The sequence below is a fragment of the Kogia breviceps genome, chromosome 15 (genome assembly GCF_026419965.1).
Source record: "Kogia breviceps isolate mKogBre1 chromosome 15, mKogBre1 haplotype 1, whole genome shotgun sequence".
NCBI classification, from domain to species: domain Eukaryota; kingdom Metazoa; phylum Chordata; class Mammalia; order Artiodactyla; family Physeteridae; genus Kogia; species Kogia breviceps.
The window spans coordinates 26,369,426-26,388,132 of record NC_081324.1 but is presented as its reverse complement, the minus strand read 5'-3'; the positions used below and the strand labels follow the sequence as shown (position 1 = coordinate 26,388,132).

The window sequence follows — 18,707 nt, the reverse complement described above, 5'->3', positions numbered from 1 at the left end:
AGAGCCAGTCAATACTTACTGCCCATTATCCTCCGTACTGTTGGACCCTCAGCAGTCATTTCCCTAACGATCTCATTGTCATCCTCATTGGCATCCAGCCAGCGATTGCAGTTGAAGTTATACTTGTCCTTGGTCAGAGTGTTCATCAGGGTCATCTGAAATGAAGTCCTGGAGTGAGCAGGTGGGTGTACCAGAGATATTCATCCATGCCTTGAGGTTCCCACTCTGCTAGTTCATCTCAAGGAGGACAAAGCCGTCTCCTAGGGATGACTCTTGTGGAAGATGGAGTGCCAGATCATTATTCATCCCTCTGGTCCCCCGGAGACCCACAGTTGCCTAGCAGCCAGGTGATTAGGACACAGTGCAAGTCTGCTGAAACCTAAGCAACTTCTTAGTCTACTTTGGAAGTCCTGTCCCCGTCAGGAAGTCCATGTGTCATGTGTCCAAATTTAGGTCTCACTACAACCCTTCCCCACCCACACCCCCAACAGATAAAGGCAAACTAACAAGACAAGGTCATTAGAAAGAGACCATTTTGGTTCCTCTCCCAACCACCTTCTAACCCCCAAGTTGGTACATCTCACCCTTTCTAAATGCCATCCAGAACCAGGACTCCTTTTATCGTGCCATGCCCGAATCTTATAAAACCTGCCGAGGTCTGGGAGCTCAATCTATGGTGAGAAATAACAAGGCCTGAGTGGACAGAACCAAGTGAAATGTGTTTACCCTCCTAGCTGACCCCCTGCCAGGAGGGTACCCACTTTGAGCTGTTTCTTCAGCATCAAGGGTGGGTTTGCTTCAAACCACCCTCATATATTCTATCTTCTTGTGCTCTTTTAACCAATGGCACATGAGGGAGAGACAGCCATGTAGAGCTAAGGTTCAATCCGGGCTGGTGAAACTGAACAAAAATAACTGACCCACAGTAGGATCCAGACTAAATAAAATCTTCCAAGCAATAAGCTTTCAATTACAAAATCCATATGGCAGCCCTGCAAATTAGCACAGGCCCACAGCCCCAGGACTCTGCTGGGCACTGAAACAGACAAAAAGATCAATACAGTGGTCATGCCCTTTCCCTAGGGGCTCAAAGTCTAGCCAGGAAGACAAATACATAAAGAGCAATGAACTGAGGGTATAATAGAAGCGCCAACGGGGTGCTCTGAGAAGAGAGCTGCAAATTACAAATTATTCTTACCTAAAGGTCAGAGCAGCACTTCCGTTGACAAAACAAGCCTTGCTCTGCTTATATACATACTGAAAATTTAAAGCTGAATTTCTTTTTAAATGTTCCAAAAATGTATACTTTCCTTTAAATTTGTTCCTCACTCTCTAATTCAGTCTACACCGGGCGGTTTGACACTAACTGTGCTCAGGGTCTCTGTTCTACAATGATTCCTCAAGTCACCAGGCTCCTGAATGTCCAAAGCCATTACATACTTGCTTCTTCTCCCATGCTTGGTTCTGGACTGTTTGATTCAGATGAAGGGCCAGATCTAAACTGCACCCCATCAGTACATTGCCCGTACATTAAATGTGGCATTCCTTGCAGGGGCCTAGGGTCTCTATTTTACCTTTTTGTCTTCAAACTTGATCCAAACCTGGCTTAGAAAACCAGAATTCCATGACAAATGCTTCTTACACCCCTTCCTCCTTCTTCCCTCCCACTCTGTCACACTTCCTACCCTAAATTTCTCAATTATTCCAGGTTTGAACCACTTGTTGTTGGGATTCAGGAGAATCTCATCCGTCCGCCCCTTCTGCCCATAAATCTGGATGAAGATAGGAGAGTTGGTACCAGCTTTCTTCAAGTCGGTCGTCCAGACCCACAGGGACCATGGGAATCCTGCAGAGACAGGTCAAGTTGTACCATAAACTTCAAAAGTGAAGAGATTTTCAAGCTACCAGTGGGGAAGACAAGCAAATCAAAGGTGATCAGGACTGAAGCGCAGGTTGTATACAGGTGTGTCCTACTCTCAGAAACCCATTATTACAGATACTAAATTTGGGAAGCCAAGGATTCCTTGCTATTTGAGAGTGTGCCTTAATGTTCCTTTTAATGGTGAGAGTCTATTAGTATGTTTTAAATAGGGGGAAGAGTTGACTCCACCCACCCTGTGGCCAGTACCTTCAGAGTGCACTGTGTTCAACCATTCAGTTTAACAACTAGCCCATCACAGCAGCTTAACGATTTGGGGCTGCTGGAGTATCAGCCTTGGTGCCATGTCTGTAACTCTGTGTGGTCTGTACCTTGGAGAACTGAGGTCCCTGGGGGACCCTTTCCCTTCCTTTCCAGAGGAGAATTGAGAAGAAGGAGTGCCCAGTGGTTTGACATCCTGGCCTTTGCTGGCTCTGGGCCCCTCCACTTACTTTTCAGCCTCTTCTTCCTGAGAGACACCATCTCGTAGAGCTGCCTCTCGATCAACCCATCTACCTTCTTCTCATCCAGCCAGTTGCTGCAAGGGAAGGTCTGCTGGATGCCAGTGAAGGGGCACAAAATCACCACCTGGGGGAGCAGATCACACCTCCTACAGTAGGTCCCCTGGTTGGGACTGCTTTGTAATGTTCAACAGCCTCCTTAGCCCCACATTTAGGGTCGTCTGCATTACTACCCTCAAGGAATGTCACTTTTCTTCCCACTGCCTATCTCATTAAATCTTAGATCAAAAAATACCTCCTCTAAGAAATCTTCCCAAGTAGGTATCATCCATATTCCAATTTACTAGCCCAAACCTCAAACATTCTTCTCTATACACATACCCTTTTTGAATACCATATTTCCTTATGCACAATGTAAAATCTCCATCTGAACCAAATTAACTAGAATACTAAATTAATACCCTATATTTGTCTTGTGGAAAAAAGGTCAATCAATTTACTAGCCCAAACCTCAAACATTCTTCTCTATACACATACCCTTTTTGAATACCATATTTCCTTATGCACAATGTAAAATCTCCACCTGAACCAAATTAACTAGAATACTAAATTAATACCCTATATTTGTCTTGTGGAAAAAAGGTCAATCACATAAAAGGTAATTAATATCTATAATTTAATACAAAAACTAACTACCCTCTTCAGGACCTGATCCTTATTTAACCTTCTCTCCTACATCTTCTCCATCTCGACCCACATTCTGAACTTGTGGGTTTAGAACATGGCATTCTAACTTTCTCTCCTACACCTTCTCCATCTCTACCCACATTCTGAACTTATGCGTTTAGAACATGGCATTCTGTCTAACCCAGACACACCTAGACGTTTTGAAGAGAAGCATCAGAATGCCAAAGACAGAGATCTTAAGAGCTTCAAGAGAGAAAAGACAGATGATGGCAAGTGGACTAACAGAAGCAAGAGGATATTGGGGGCTGGGGGCATTAGAACTCAATCTAGAATTCTGTATCCTGAAATTTCTTTCAAGAATGAAAATGAAATAAATAATTTTCAAATTAAGAAAAACAGAGTTTACCACCAATAGACCTTACTTAACCAAAGGAACTTCTAAAGCATAGTACTTCAGGAGGAAGAAGAAAATTGACACCAGGAAAGAGGTCTTTGATGCAAGAAGAATTGTCAAGCAAACACACTGGCAAACAGGTAGGTAAATCTGAACAAATGTGACTCTGCAAAACAACAACATATAAAATGTGAATTTAAAAATAATTCAAAGTAGAGCTAAAATACTCTACTTTCAAAATTGGCATGCAGGGGCTCCCCTGGTGGCGCAGTGGTTGAGAGTCCGCCTGCTGATGAAGGGGACGCGGGTTCGTGCCCCGGCCCGGGAGGATCCCACATCCCGCGGAACGGCTGGCCCATGGGCCATGGCCGCTGAGCCTGCGTGTCCGGAGCCTGTGCTCCGCAATGGGAGGGGCCACAGCAGTGAGAGGCCCGCGTACCGCAAAAAAAAAAAAAAATTGACATGCAACCTAGATGCAGGATTATTACCATTAGAAATTTCTAAAGTTCTTGATTTGTCTAAGAGGGAATTAGAGATGTTGGTTAAATTTAGGTCTTGTCACGGTAAGTACGTATGCTAAAATTTCAATAGTAACCACTAAAAAAACCAGAAAGAGTGTATAATTTCCAAATCACTATCAAGAAAAAAAATCCTACAACCAATCAGTTAATCAAAAAAAAAAAAAAGGAAAAAAGAAAGACATAGTAAAAGCAGGACAAACAGACATGTTAATAGTTATAATAAACATAAATGACTAAATTTATCAGCAAAAAGCTAGATAGTATCAGATAGGATTGTGATACAGATTCAATTAACCAGAAGGTTATACTAAGTCTACATCTCACAACGTAGCCTAAAACTATATACAGCACAAATTGTTAGTTCTACAGTAAGAAATTTAAATATCTACCACCGACATTGGAAATTTCAACACATCTTTCTTCATAGTTAATAGATCAAACAGACAAAATGTTATTAAGGAGATAGAAGATTCAAAAACAAAAGTAACAAACTGAATTTAATAAATAAAATCAAAATCTTAAATTCAACTCTTGGAACTTATACATAAATCGAAGCACATTGTAAAGTAAACGTCAAAAAATTTTTAAATGGCATCCACCGTTGAGAGGACCTTCAAGATGGCAGAGGAGTAAGACGTGGAGATCTCCTTCCTCCCCACAAATACATCAAAAATACATCTAAATGTGCAGCAACTCCTAAAGAACACCTACTGAATGCCGGCAGAAGACCTCAGGCTTCTCAAAAGACAAGAAACTCCCCACATAGCTGGGTAGGGAAAAAGAAAAAAGAAAAAACAGAGACAAAAAAATAGGGACGGCACCTACACCTCTGGGAGGGAGCTGTGAAGGAGGAAAAGTGTCCACACACGAGGAAGCCCCTTCACTGGTGGAGACAGAAGTGGGCTTGGGGGAAGCTTTGGAGCCATGGAAGAGAGTGCAGCAATAAGGCTGCAGAGGGCAAAGCGGAGAGATTCCCGTAAAGAGGATCGGGGCCAACCAGCACTCACCAGCCTGAGAGGGTGTCTGCTCACTCCCCAGGGCGGTTGGGGGCTGGGAGCTGAGGCTCAGGCTTCGGAGGTCAGATCCCAGGGAGAGGACAAGGGTTGGCTGCGTGAACACAACCAGAAGGAGGCTAGTGAACCACAGCTAACCAGGAGGGAGTCCGGGAAAAAGTCTGGAACTTCCTAAGAGTCAGGAGACTGTTGTTTCGGGGTGCACGAGGAGAGGAGATTCAGAGCACTGCCTAGAAGAGCTTCAGAGACAGGTGTGAGCCACGGCTATCAGCGGGGACACCAGAGACAGGCATGAAATGCTAAGACTGCAGCTGCAGCCACCAAGAAGCCTGTGTGCGAGCACAGGTCACTCTCCACACCTCCCCTCCCGGGAGCCTGTGCAGCCCGCCACTGCCGGGGTCCCATGATCCAGGAACAACTTCCTCAGGAGAGCACATGGTGCCCCTCAGTCTGCTGCAATGTCACATTGGCCTTTGCTGCCGCAGGCTCGTGCCACATTCTGTACCCCTCTCTCCCCTGGCGTGAGTGAGCCAGAGACCCCTAATCAGCCCTCCTTTAACCCCCTCCTGTGTGGGTGAAGAACAGATGCCAGAGTGCGACCTACATGCAGAGGCAGGGACAAATCCAAAGCTGAAACCCAGGAGCTGTGAGGACAAAGAAGAGAAAGGGAAATGTCTCTGTGCAGCCTCAGGAACAGCAGATTAAATCTTCACAATCAATCGATGTACCCTGCATCTGTGGAATACCTGATTAGACAATGAATCACCCCAAAATTGAGGTGGTGGACTTTGGGAGCAACTGTGGACTTCGGGTTTGCTGTATGAGACTGACTAGTTTCTGATTTTTTTTTTTATAACATCTGTTAAACTATATTTGTTAAAAGGAAAAGAAAAGCCAAAATAAGGAGAGTGATGACCTCCAAGAGGGAGCAGGGAAGAGAGTGGAGGAATGCAGAGCTAGTTGTAAGTTATTAATAAAGTATTAGTTCTTTGAGTGTCCATAGGTATCTATATATTAATAAATTATTAATAAAAGAAGGAAAGAATGAATGAATGAATGAAATGAGAGTGTGTGCATAGCACAATATGGGGTGTTACACGAAGTAAAAATTACAACTAAATTCTGGGGTTACAAAAAATTCTTAAATATGTTATATTTATAAAAACTGGGGGTAAGAGGAACTCTGGGGTGCTACGTGAGAAATAATTTCCATACTCTACCAAAAAAGTAGATGACTTAAATCTATAACACAAGAAGGAATTTGTTACGGAGTCAGAGTGAATAGGGTTGGCTAGCTTGGGTGGAAGGAGAGAGACACACCCAAGGCCTTCTCTGATATAAGAAGTGGCAGGTACAAAGGGGAAAAAATGTGAGAAAAAGTAGAGTACACTTATGGAATTAAAAGGAGTTAAAATGGCTAGAGTACGGGAAGGGTAACAGGTAATAGCAATATGGGAAAGCAGAGAGGTAGAGAAGAAGCCAGATAATTTAAAGAACTTGAATAGAAGCCAAGAAATGTGTTAATAAACAGTGACAATAACATGGAGGAGCTACTTAATGAAAATACCCAAGCACTACACTGAACATACAGATGTATTACCTCATTTAATTCTCAAGACATACCCTGAATGGGTACTATTACTATTTCCATTTTACAGATTAGGAGACAGAGGAATTTGCCCAAAATCACACAAATCCTAAATGGTGGACTTAGCATTCACAACCAGGCAGTCTAACTCCCATACGCCTAAGTCTGATGATATATGAGCTTTAACCAGGAAAGAAAAATCATGGTATATAAATCAAATTTACTTTTCTTTTTGCTATTTTTTACTGATATATAATGGACATGTAACCTTATATTAGTTTCAGGGGTACAACATAATGATTTGGTATTTGTGTACATGATGAAGTGATCACCACAATCTACTTAACATCCATCACCACACGCAGTTACAATTTTTCGTGTGTGATGAGAACTTTTAAGATCTACAATCTTAGCAACTTTCAAATATGCTATACAGTATTTTAAACTATAGTCAACATGTTGTACATTACATGCCCAGGACATTTATTTTATAGCTGGAGGTCTGTACTTTGACTATTTCCACCCCAAATTTACTTTTTATTTTTTAAGTTATTGTATTTTTTTCTGATTACAAAATATAGTAAAACGGATTATAAAATATACAACCATAGCTGATAGACATTTTTGGAATTTATTGGATTAAATTTTATTTACACAAGAAATACTGCCTACCAATTTCATCTTCAACTATTTTAGTTTAGTAAATAAATATTATTCCTAAGACTGTATCATGATTAAGTACCACATAACTGAATTTGGTAGACGTGGAATTTTGGCACCCAGACCCCTCTCCTTCAATGATAGCTGGATAATTGCTAGCTCTGAGCTGCTACAGGCTCTGCCTCGGTTGCAATGAGCCAGTCTACCTGAGAGCTAGTTTCTGATTTTTATGTTTAACTTAGTATGGTTTTTAGCACTTGTTATCATTGGTGGATCTGTTTATTAGCTTTGTTGCTCTCTTCTTTTTAAAAAAATTTCTTTAAAAATATTTTTATTTTAATAATTTTTTATTTAAAAATTTATATTTATTTTATTTTATTTTTCTTTCCTTCTTTTTTTTCTCCCTTTTCTTCTGAGCTATGTGGCTGACAGGGTATTGGTGCTCTGGCCGGGTGTCAGGCCTGTGCCCCTGAGGTGGGAGAGCCGAGTTCAGGAAATTAGACCACCAGAGACCTCCCAGCCCCACATAATATCAATCAGCGGGAGTTCACCCAGAGATCTCCATCTCAACACTAAGACCCAGCTCCACTCAATGATGAGCAAGCTCCAGTGCTGGACACCCCATGCCAAACAACTAGAAAGACAGGAACACAACCCCACCCATTAGCAAAGAGGCTGCCTAAAATCATAATAAGTTCACAGACATCCTCAAACACACTACTGGACATGGTCCTGCTCACAAGAAAGACAAGATCCACCCTCATCCACCAAAACACAGGCAACCAGTCCCCTCCACAAGGAAGCCTACACAATCCACTGAACCAACCTTACCCACTGGGGGCAGACACAAAAAACAACGGGAACGATGAACTTGCAGGCTGCAAAAAGAAGACCCCAAACACAATAAGTTAAGCAAAATGAGAAGACAGAGAAATACCCAGCAGATGAAGGAGCAAGGGAAAAATCCACCAGACCAAACAAATGAAGAAGAAATAGGCAGTCTACCTGAAAAAGAATTCAGAGTAATGATAGTAAAGATGATCCAAAATCTTGGAAATAGAATGGAGAAAATAAAAGAAACATTTAACAAGGACCTAGAAGAACTAAAGAGCAAACAAACAATGATGAACGACACAATAAATGAAACTTAAAATTCTCTAGAAGGAATCAATAGCAGAATAACTGAGGTAGAAGAACGGATAGGTGACCTGGAAGATAAAATAGTGGAAATAACTACCACAGAGCAGAATAAAGAAAAAAGAATGAAAAGAATTGAGGACAGTCTCAGAGGCTTCTGGGACAACATTAAATGCACCAACATTTGAATTATAGGGGTCCCAGAAGAAGAATAGAAAAAGAAAGGGACTGAGAAAATATTTGAAGAGATTATAGTTGAAAACTTCCCTAATATGGGAAAGGAAATAGTCAATCAAGTCCAGAAAGCACAGAGAGTCCCATACAGGATAAATCCAAGAAGAAACATGCCAAGAAACATGTTAATCAAACTATCAAAAATTAAATACAATGAAAAAATATTAAAAGCAGCAAGGGGAAAACACAAATAAAATAAAAGGGAATCCCCATAAGGTTAACAGCTGATCTTTCAGCAGAAACTCTACAAGCCAGAAGGGAGTGGCAGGACATACTTAAAGTGATGAAAGGGTAAAACTTACAACCAAGATTACTCTACCCGGCAAGGATCTCATTCAGATTCAATGGAGAAATTTAAACTTTTACAGACAAGAAAAAGTTAAGAGAATTCAGCACCATCAAACCAGGTTTACAACAAATGCTAAAGGAACTTCTCTTGGCAGGAAACACAAGAGAAGGAAAAGACCTACAATAACAAACCCAAAACAATTAAGAAAATGGTAATAGGAACATACATATTGATAACTACTTTAAATGTAAATGGATTAAATGCTCCAACCAAAAGACATAGACTGGTTGAATGAATACAAAAACAGGACCCATATATATCCTTTCTACAAGCAACCCCTTCAGACATAGGGACACATACAGATTGAAAGTGAGGGGATGGAAAAAGATATCCCATGCAAATGGAAATCAAAAGAAAACTGGAGTAGTAATTCTCATATAAGACAAAATAGATGTTAAAATAAAGACTATTACAGGAGACAAAGAAGGACACTACATAATGATAAAGGGATCAATCCAAGAAGAAGATATAGGAATTGTAAATATTTATGCACCAACGTAGGAGTACTTCAATACAAAAGGCAAATGCTAACATCCGTATAAGGGGAATTTGACAGTAACATAATCATGGTACGGGACTTTAATAACACCCCACTTTTACCAATGGACAGGTCATCCAAAATGAAAATAAATAAGGAAACACAAGCTTTAAATGACACATTAAACAAGATGGACTTAACTGATATTTTTAGGACATTCCATCCAAAAACAACAGAATACATTTTCCTCTCAAGTGTGCATGGAACATTCTCCAGGACAGATCATACCTTGGGTCACAAAGCAAGCCTTGGTAAATTTAAGAAAATTGAAATCATATCAAGTACCTTTCCCAACAACAATGTTATGAAACTAGATATCAATTACATGAAAAAAACTGTAAAATATACAAACACATGGAGGTTAAACAATATGCTACTAAACAACCAAGAGATCACTGAAGAAATCAAAGAAGAAATAAAAAAAATACCTAGAAAAAAATAACAATGAAAACACGATGACCCAGAACCTATGGGGTGCAGCAAAAGCAGTTCTAAGAGGGAAGTTCATAGCAATACAATCCTACCTCAAGAAACAAGAAACATCTCAAAAAACAACCTAACTTACACCTAAAGCAAATAGAGAGAGAAGAACAAAAAAGCCCCAAATTTAGCAGAATGAAAGAAATCATACAGATCAGATCAGAAATAAATGAAAATGAAATGAATGAAACAATAGCAAAGATCAATAAAACTAAAAGTTGGTTCTTTGAGAAGATAAACAAATTTGATAACCCATTAGCCAGACTCACCAAGAAAAAAAGGGAGAAGGCTCAGATCAATAGAATTAGAAATGAAAGAGGAGAAGTAACAACTGACACTGCAGAAATACAAGGGATCATGAGAGATTACTACAAGCAATTATATGCCAATAAAATAGACAACCTGAGAGAAATGGACAAAATCTTAGAAAGGCACAACCTTCTGAAACTGAACCAGGAAGAAACAGAAAATATAAACAGACCAATCACAAGTAAAGCAGTTGAAACTGATTAAAAATCTTCCAACCAAAAAAAGCCCAGGACCAGATGGCTTCACAGGCGAATTCTATCAAACATTTAGAGAACAGCTAACACTTATCCTCAAACTCTTCCAAAATATAGCAAATGGAGGAACACTCCCAAACTCATTCTACAAGGCCACCATCATGCTGATACCAAAACCAGATAAAGATGTAACAAAAAAGGAAAACTACAGGTCAATATCACTGATGAACATAGATGCAAAAATCCTCAATGATATACTAGCAAACAGAATCAAACTGCACATTAAAAGGATCATACACCATGATCAAGTGGGATTTATCCCAGGGAGGCAAGGATTCTTCAATATATGCAAATTAATAAATGTGATACATCATATTAACAAATTGAAGGATAAAAACCATATGACCACCTCAATAGATGCAGAAAAAGCTTTTGACAAAATTCAACACCAATTTAAGATAAAAACTCTCCAGAAAGTGGGCATAGAGGGAAACTACTTCAATGTAATAAAGGCCATATATGACAAACCCAAAGCAAACACCATTGTCAATGGTGAAAAGCTGAAAGCATTTCCTCTAAGACCAGGAACAAGACAAGGATGTCCACTCTCACCATTATTATTCAACATAGTTTTGGAAGCCCTAGCCATGGCAATCAGAGAAGAAAAAGAAATAAAAGGAATACAAATTGGAAAAGAAGAAGTAAAACTGTCACTGTTTGCAGATGACATGATACTATATATAGAGAATCCGAAAGACGCTACAGAAAACTACTAGAGCCAATAAATGAATTTGGTTAAGTAGCAGGATACAAAGTTAATGCACAGAAATCTCTTGCATTGCTGTACACTAATGATGAAAAATCTGACAGAGAAATTAAGGAAACACTCCCATTTACCATTGCAACAAAAAGAATAAAATACCTAGGAATAAACCTACCTAAGGAGACAAAAGACCTATATGCAGAAAACTATAAGACACTGATGAAATAAATTTAAATGATACTAAGAGATGGAGAGATATACCATGTCTTGGATTGGAAGAATCAACATTGTGAAAATGACTATACTACCCAAAGCAATCTACAGATTCAATGCAATTCCTATCAAACTACCAGTGACATCTTTCACAGAAATAGAACAAAAAATTTCCCAATTTGTATGGAAACACAAAAGACCCCGAATAGCCAAAGCAATCTTGAGAAAGAAAAACAGAGCTGGAGGAATCATGCTCCCTGACTTCAGACTATACTACAAAGCTACAGTAATCAAGACAGTATTGTACTGGCACAAATACAGAAATATAGATCAATGGAACAGGATAGAAAGCCCAGAGATATACCCACACACATAGGGTAACCTTATTTTTGATAAAGGAGGCAAGAATATACAATGGAGAAAAATCAGCCTGTTCAATAAGTGGTGCTGGGAAAACTGGACAGATACAGGTAAAAGAATGAAATTAGAGCACACCAATTCAGGATAAAAAACTCTTAACAATATAAAAATAGAATTTCCCTAATCTAATCTAAGATTCTATCAAAACCTCTCAAGAAACATAATTAACTAAATAAAACATTAGAAGCAGTTCATTTAAAACAAAACAAAGATGCCCACTATTAACCCTTCTACTCAGCATTGTGCTGTAGGTTCTTGTTTATGTGGTCAAATAAGAAAAGAAAACATTTTAAATATAAGCTTTGAGCTTTTGCAAAGCAAAGGAAACTACAAACAAGATGAAAAGACAACCCTCAGAATGGGAGAAAATATTGCAAACGAATCAATGGACAAAGTATTAATCTCCAAAATATATAAACAGCTCATGCAGGTCAATATTAAAAAAAAAAAACCAAACAACCCAATCAAAAAAATGGGCAGAAAACCTAAATAAACATTTCTCCAAAGAAGACATACAGATGGCCAAGAAGCACATGAAAAGCTGCTCAACTTCACTAATTATTAGAGAAATGCAAATCAAAACTACAATGAGGTGTCACCGCACACCAGTTAAAATGGGCATCATCAGAAAATCTACAAACAGCAAATGCTGGAGAGGGTGTGGAGAAAAGGGAACGCTCTTGCACTGTTCGTGGGGATGTAAATTGATACAGCCACTATGGAGAACAGTATGGAGGTTCCTTAAAAAACTAAAAATATGGGCTTCCCTGGTGGGGCAGTGGTTGAGAGTCCACCTGCCGATTCAGGGGACGCGGGTTCGTGCCCTGGTCCAGGAGGATCCTGCGTGCCACGGAATGACTGGGCCCGTGGGCCATGGCCGCTGGGCCTGTGCGTCCGGGGCCTGTGCTCCGCAGTGGGAGAGGCCACAACGGTGAGAGGCCCGTGTACTGCAAAAAAAAAACAAAACTAAAAATAGAATTACCATATGATCCAGCAATCCCACTACTGGACATATACCCAGAGAAACCATAATTTAAAAAGACACATGCACCACAATGTTCATTGCAGCACTATTTACAATAGCCAGGTCATGGAAGCAACCTAAATGCCCATCAACAGATGAATGGATAAAGAAAATGTGGTACATATATACAATGGAATATTACTCCGCCATAAAAAGGAACAAAATTGAGTCATTTATTGAGACGTGGATGGATCTAGAGACTGTCATACAGAGTGAAGTAAGTCAGAAAGAGAAAAACAAATATCATTTATTAACGCATGTATGTGGAACCTAGAAAAATGATACAGATGAACTGGTTTGCAGGGCAGGAGTTGAGACCCATATGTAGAGAACAAACGTATGGACACCAAGGAGGGAAAACCATGGTGGGGTGGGGATTGTGGTGTGCTGAATTGGGCGATTGGGATTGACATGTATACACTGATGTGTATAAAATTGATGACTAGTAAGAGCCTGCAGTATAAAAAACAAACAAACAAGCAAAAAACAACTAATACTGAACTTTCTTTGGGTTATTTGTAAGGAAATATGTTAATATAAATGTTTCAGACATTACATGAAATTTCTAAAACTCTTATATGTTCTGGTATAATGTTATAAGTCATAATTCTAGTTATTACTTTAAAATGTATATCTCAGAAATAACTAAATGTCCTTGTCAATTGCATTATTATGAACTTTCATCAAATCTTTAATGGTGGTCATTTTTAAGTCTTTTGTCATTTGCAGACAGTTCTGGGTGTACTCTGATGCTTTTGCAAAAATGTTCCTATAAAAGGGTTTCATCTTTAAGGAATTCATGGAAAAGACTCTGACAAGTACAGGTCTCTGGTAACTGACTATACTGCTGAATTGAATGAATAAGCATTTTCAGAACTCTAATGGAAAACTGATGAATTCATAAAAGTGCTAACAAAAGATCAAGATTTAAAAAATTAATTACATGGGACTGAGTGAACTGATAAGGATGATTATAATTTTTGTGACTTTCTGTTTGAATTTTTTTTTTTAATGGCCCTTGAGAGGGATTTCTCATGTACTTTGTTAAGTGGGGCAAAGGCAGTAGGAAGTAGGATTCAGATTAGAGTTTGTATTTGCAAGTTAAAGAGAAGGGTTGAATCAGGGCAGGGTCCTCCCCGGCCTCCCTTACCTTCTCACAGTACCAGCCTCTATTGACTCCCACATTGCCATGTCCGATGGAGACCCGGCTCAATGGGCTGAGAAGGACAGCCAGCTCGATGTTGAAGATGTCTGTGCGGCCACGGTCAAACACACCGCCCTCCAGGAAGATTTTCCCGCTGTTCTTATTCCCTCTGGCCCCGTACATGACCAGGTAGATTTTGGATTTGGTCCCAGCACCCCGGACATCCCCAGTGAAGACGGAGACAATATATGAGATGGCTGGTATGGAAACAACAGGGGGAAGGAGAGGGTTCAGTGCAAGCTGACAACAATATCCTACCCACCTGACCACACCTCCTAGGCCCTCCCTCTGCTGTATATCCCTATCCCCCTAAGTCCTCCTCCCCCAGACGACATCCAGTGCCCCTTTCCACTTCACTTTATCTTTTTTGGACTTGGCGTGTCAGTGCATCTGAGTTTAGGAACAAACTGCAGGTTACAGGAAGCTGCCAGCCTCCGTTCCAAGAAACTAACAGAGAGAAGGAAGAGCTTGGGTTGATTAAGAATAGTACTTATTATTAATGCTAATTACCATGTGCATATTATTAATAGCTGCCAGATGAATTCTATTATGTCTCATTTAATTATAATAGTCAACTCGATTAAGAGAGATTTATATTCAGGACTATCTGATTCATGGAGCTTGCTCTTTTGCACATAACTTAAAAACATAACTCTTAATAGAGGGCACTAATGTCCTCCTTTACCACCTGAGGGGGTGGGATGTGGAAGATTGAGGGAGGGAGAGGACATTGTGGGTTGGGCCATTTGGGGTTTGGGTCAGCCAGAAGACAGTGTGAGGACATGGAGTTCTGGGGAAGAGCCCGCAAGAGGTGATTAAACTCTGAGATGAGACAGACTAAAGGAAAACACCAAAGACAAACATTTGAACAGGAAACTATAGGAAATTCGACTAAGGTGTGGTCTGCCTTTTTTCACACTGTCCCAGAGTCTAAGGCAAGTGGAACTTTAAGCCTTGTTAGTCCCCCACCTCCCTTTCATCCTACCCCCATCCCCTGATCTCAGAGACATAAAATGTCTTTGGGAGAGGGCACATGCAACTACATGGACGTGTTATTCATTCATACATTCGCACCTTCCCTTACTCAACAAACATTTACTGAGTGCTTACTCTATGACAGGCCTTGGGAGACTATGAAGATAAAAAGGAATAGCCACTGCCCTCAAAGAGTGGGTGTCCAGCTTTACTTCACAACACATGGACAGATGGTGTTCTCACACTAGACATACTGCCATAGCCTAGGCTGTCAGCAATTCCAGCCTCTCACTGTCATTTCTCCTCGTCTACCACTGGAAGCAAGTAATAGTAACGCAGTTAAAGGGGGCATATTAAATCTGCTCTAGTGGAGGTTTCAAGTAAATAATTTGCAAACTATGGAATACAAAGTCGTGACATTCCCAATAATGTGGAGCCCTTCAGCCAGGCCAAGGCGCCATAATGCCATGGTTGAAAAGCACTGGAGCAGAGGAGCATTTGGTTTCCTAAACAATAGCAATCACATGCTTCCCAAAATGTCTGGAGCAAGAGAAGGGAGAGATGGCCCTGTCTAGAGGGGGTAGGGGAAGTTTCAGAGGAAGTGACTGGAAGCAAGAATTTGTGAAGCAGAAAGGAGAGAAATGGCATCACAGGCTGAGGAGAAAGCATATTCCGAAGAGAAAGGAAGAGAAAGAGTAAGGCCAGCAGCTAAGGGGAGGGGAGAGGGAAGGCATGTGGGTGAGGTGGGGGGAACAGGGAGAGGGGGTAAGTGTGGGAAAGAGTGAAAGGTGTGCAGACCGGGGGAGGGAGAGGGAGTGTGTGTGGAAGTGGTAGTAGAAGATGTTGAAAGTTGCTGCTGAAATGGTCAATTGGAGCCCAGTCGTGGAGCAATTTTATCATATATCCCAGAACTTGGACTCATTCTCTGTGCAGTGGGAGCCGTGGGAGGGTCTGTCCCAGAGCGTGTTCTCAGCTGTGCGCGTTCACCAACATTGATATTCTGGAACATCTATGAACTTCCATGCTGGGAGCTTCAGGTTTTCCATGGAACTCACACAGGGTAGAGATTTAGGAGGCAGACCAAATCCTGGATTTGTCACTTATCAGCTGTGTGACCTTGAACTGGTCTCTTAACTTGTGACTCAGTTTCCTCTACTGTGAAATGGGAACAGTAACCATTCCCATACTATAGGGTTGTTGTGAGTATTAGAGGAGATGACATGAGTCAGGTGCCTAGAGAGAGTCTGCCATATAGGAAGCACTCAATAGTAGGAGGAGGTAGTAAGAGTCGGTCAACATCCTCATCAATATCCAGAGGTGTCGGGAGTTCACATCCTGGCTCCATCCTGTGGATAACTTCTCCCGCCCTGGGAAGTCAGTGTCTGCTCTGGGGCACCTCCCCATCACCTCTGGTATCAGCAAAGCCCCAGACTCCAGCTCGGGGGGACAGAACACTTTCAAGGGCAGGAAGAATGTTGTCTAAAGACATGGCTGCTTCCCACTTGATTGCAGGCCTCCAGACCCACGGATGAGAACACTGACCCTCAGGCAGAAAGTGAAATATTAGCCAATTGGGCCTCCCCTTCCTTCCGTTCTACCTGTGGTCTCAGCTCCGCCCACTAAGATATCCCTCTGAATTTTGCCATCATCTTCATCCAAGGCCAGCCAGCGGTTAAGAGGGAAATCATATTTTCTTTTGTTCCCAACATCTTCAATGACAATCTGGGAAGGAGAAGAGAGGGAAGGAAGGTTAAGTGTCATTGAGCTCACACCTGGTGACCGAATCCATTCCTCCATCACTTGAGTGAACCCCAAATATACTTTCTCATCTTCCTCGTGACCCAAGGAAAGCTTATCACAAGGACACACCTGTTGTCAGGAAAACCTTGCAAAGCACTGAGAGTCAAACAGGGATGACTGACAATTAACTCCTTGAATTACTGAGCCTTGTTCCCTCCTCTGCTAAGGCTCATTAAAAAAAAACGCTATGCAAGAAACTTAGCAGGATGTATCCTGTGAGACTGGAGTGCTAGAACTGGAAGCCTGGATTTACAGACAGCATCAAGACCACCATCTTCCTCACCTGCTGAAGGTTGGGATTCTGACCTTCTTGCTGAGAAGCAGAGTCCACACAAAGGGAACTACAAGCCTTGAATCTGGCACACAGAATCCCAGTATCTGGTGACCAGGTTGGAAAAGGTCAGCCACTGACAGTGAAGTTAGGAGAACTGAGCATCCATGAAGCGGCCACGGGGACTCACATGTGAGCTAGGTTAGCGAGACTGAGATAAATGTGTCTTCTAGAGCTCACCAAGGAGCTGAGGGGCCCTCCTAAAATGTCCCAGGAACATCCAACTGAAAACTCACTCTAAGATAAGTGTGATCATCAATAACCAGACCAAGTCCTCCAGTCATAATGGGAAGGCAGATGCATCTGGTGACAGACAGGGTGAGCTGGAAAGTAAAAATATCTGCCCAGGTACTCCCAGGACTGCCTTACAGAGTGGGGCTCCGATTTTCAGTGAAAGACTCACTTCCTCAGATCAAAGTGTCTGTAGTGTGGAAACAGGGCATGTCTTTGTCTGCCTAAAGCCATCTCACCTTGTTCTAATGCAATGCTCATCAAGGAATCTTCTGGGCTGAGAGCTGAACTCCTGAGTATACCACCCACCAGAGAGGGGTCAGTGGCCTGAGCCAGTGGCCAGAACCAGCCGTCCCACCAGGGTTCTCTCTCCAGATACATCAGCATTTAAGCTCTGGTTTATAAATCAGTCCCTTGTAAGTTTGGTTGGTGTGAGTCAGCCTTCAGAGCTTGCTGATTTTTATCGAGTGTCTGTACTTTCAGAGCTGAGTGCCTGGAGACCTCTGTGGCCTGTCCAGAAGGGGTTCTGCCTTGAAAGGAAGTCCAGCCTCTCCCAATTCACCTATCTGCACTTTTCTCTGTCTTTCCTCTCCCAGGGTTGAGGCTGTGGGGAGATTGGGGAACCAAGGATCTGGGCTATACCTCCTGGCCTCCTTTACTCTCACAGGGTTGGAAAAGCAAGGTGAAGAAAGAAAAGACTTAGTTTATCAGATAAGCTGTCAAGTCTACTAATTGACAGATTCACCATTTCTGTCTTTAAATGTTCACAGACTGGTGTGCCAGCCATAATTCCAAGAGCAAATGACAAACCACCCTCACAGTTCACAAAGATGTCATCAATAAAGGGCCTTCTCCTGGCCTGATAGCTGATGGACATTCCTGGCTTAAGAAGTTCAGCTAATCTGAAAAATAGAATGTGTTGCCATTAAATAACTCTGTAGGACAAAACTAGCTTGCACAGTTGAACCACAAAGGGAAGAGAAAATATATGAATGAATATTTGAATAACCACCAAGATTCCAAAAATTAGACATTCCAAAATACCAAATCACAAAGAAAGGCTGAGACATCAACACTTAAGCACTGATATAAAAAGTATAAAAGTCCAGGAACAGTTCTGGAAATTTTCCAAATGAGTATTGAAATGTATAAACAATTATCAATGACATCTGTTAGTCCCAAGGTCTGCAGGATGAGGCTGGAGGAAGCTGGCTCCCAGAGGGTGCAACATTTTGGAACACATCTAGTAACAAATTGTGGGTG

The 18,707-nt window shown here is 41.3% G+C and overlaps 1 protein-coding gene across 1 annotated transcript in view; it reads right to left on the bottom strand.

The window, feature by feature from the left end:
• The window catches only part of LOC136791960 (lipoxygenase homology domain-containing protein 1-like), a 126,484-nt gene that overhangs the window by 50,258 nt on the left and 57,519 nt on the right, over positions 1–18,707 (bottom strand). The window contains exons 9-14 of the mRNA XM_067014662.1: positions 16,681–16,804; positions 14,054–14,304; positions 2,371–2,506; positions 1,686–1,846; positions 585–671; positions 20–155 (exon numbers count right to left, since the gene is read on the bottom strand). Of these exons, the coding sequence (XP_066870763.1) occupies positions 20–155; positions 585–671; positions 1,686–1,846; positions 2,371–2,506; positions 14,054–14,304; positions 16,681–16,804 (895 nt within the window). The remainder of the gene's footprint in view (positions 1–19; positions 156–584; positions 672–1,685; positions 1,847–2,370; positions 2,507–14,053; positions 14,305–16,680; positions 16,805–18,707) is intronic.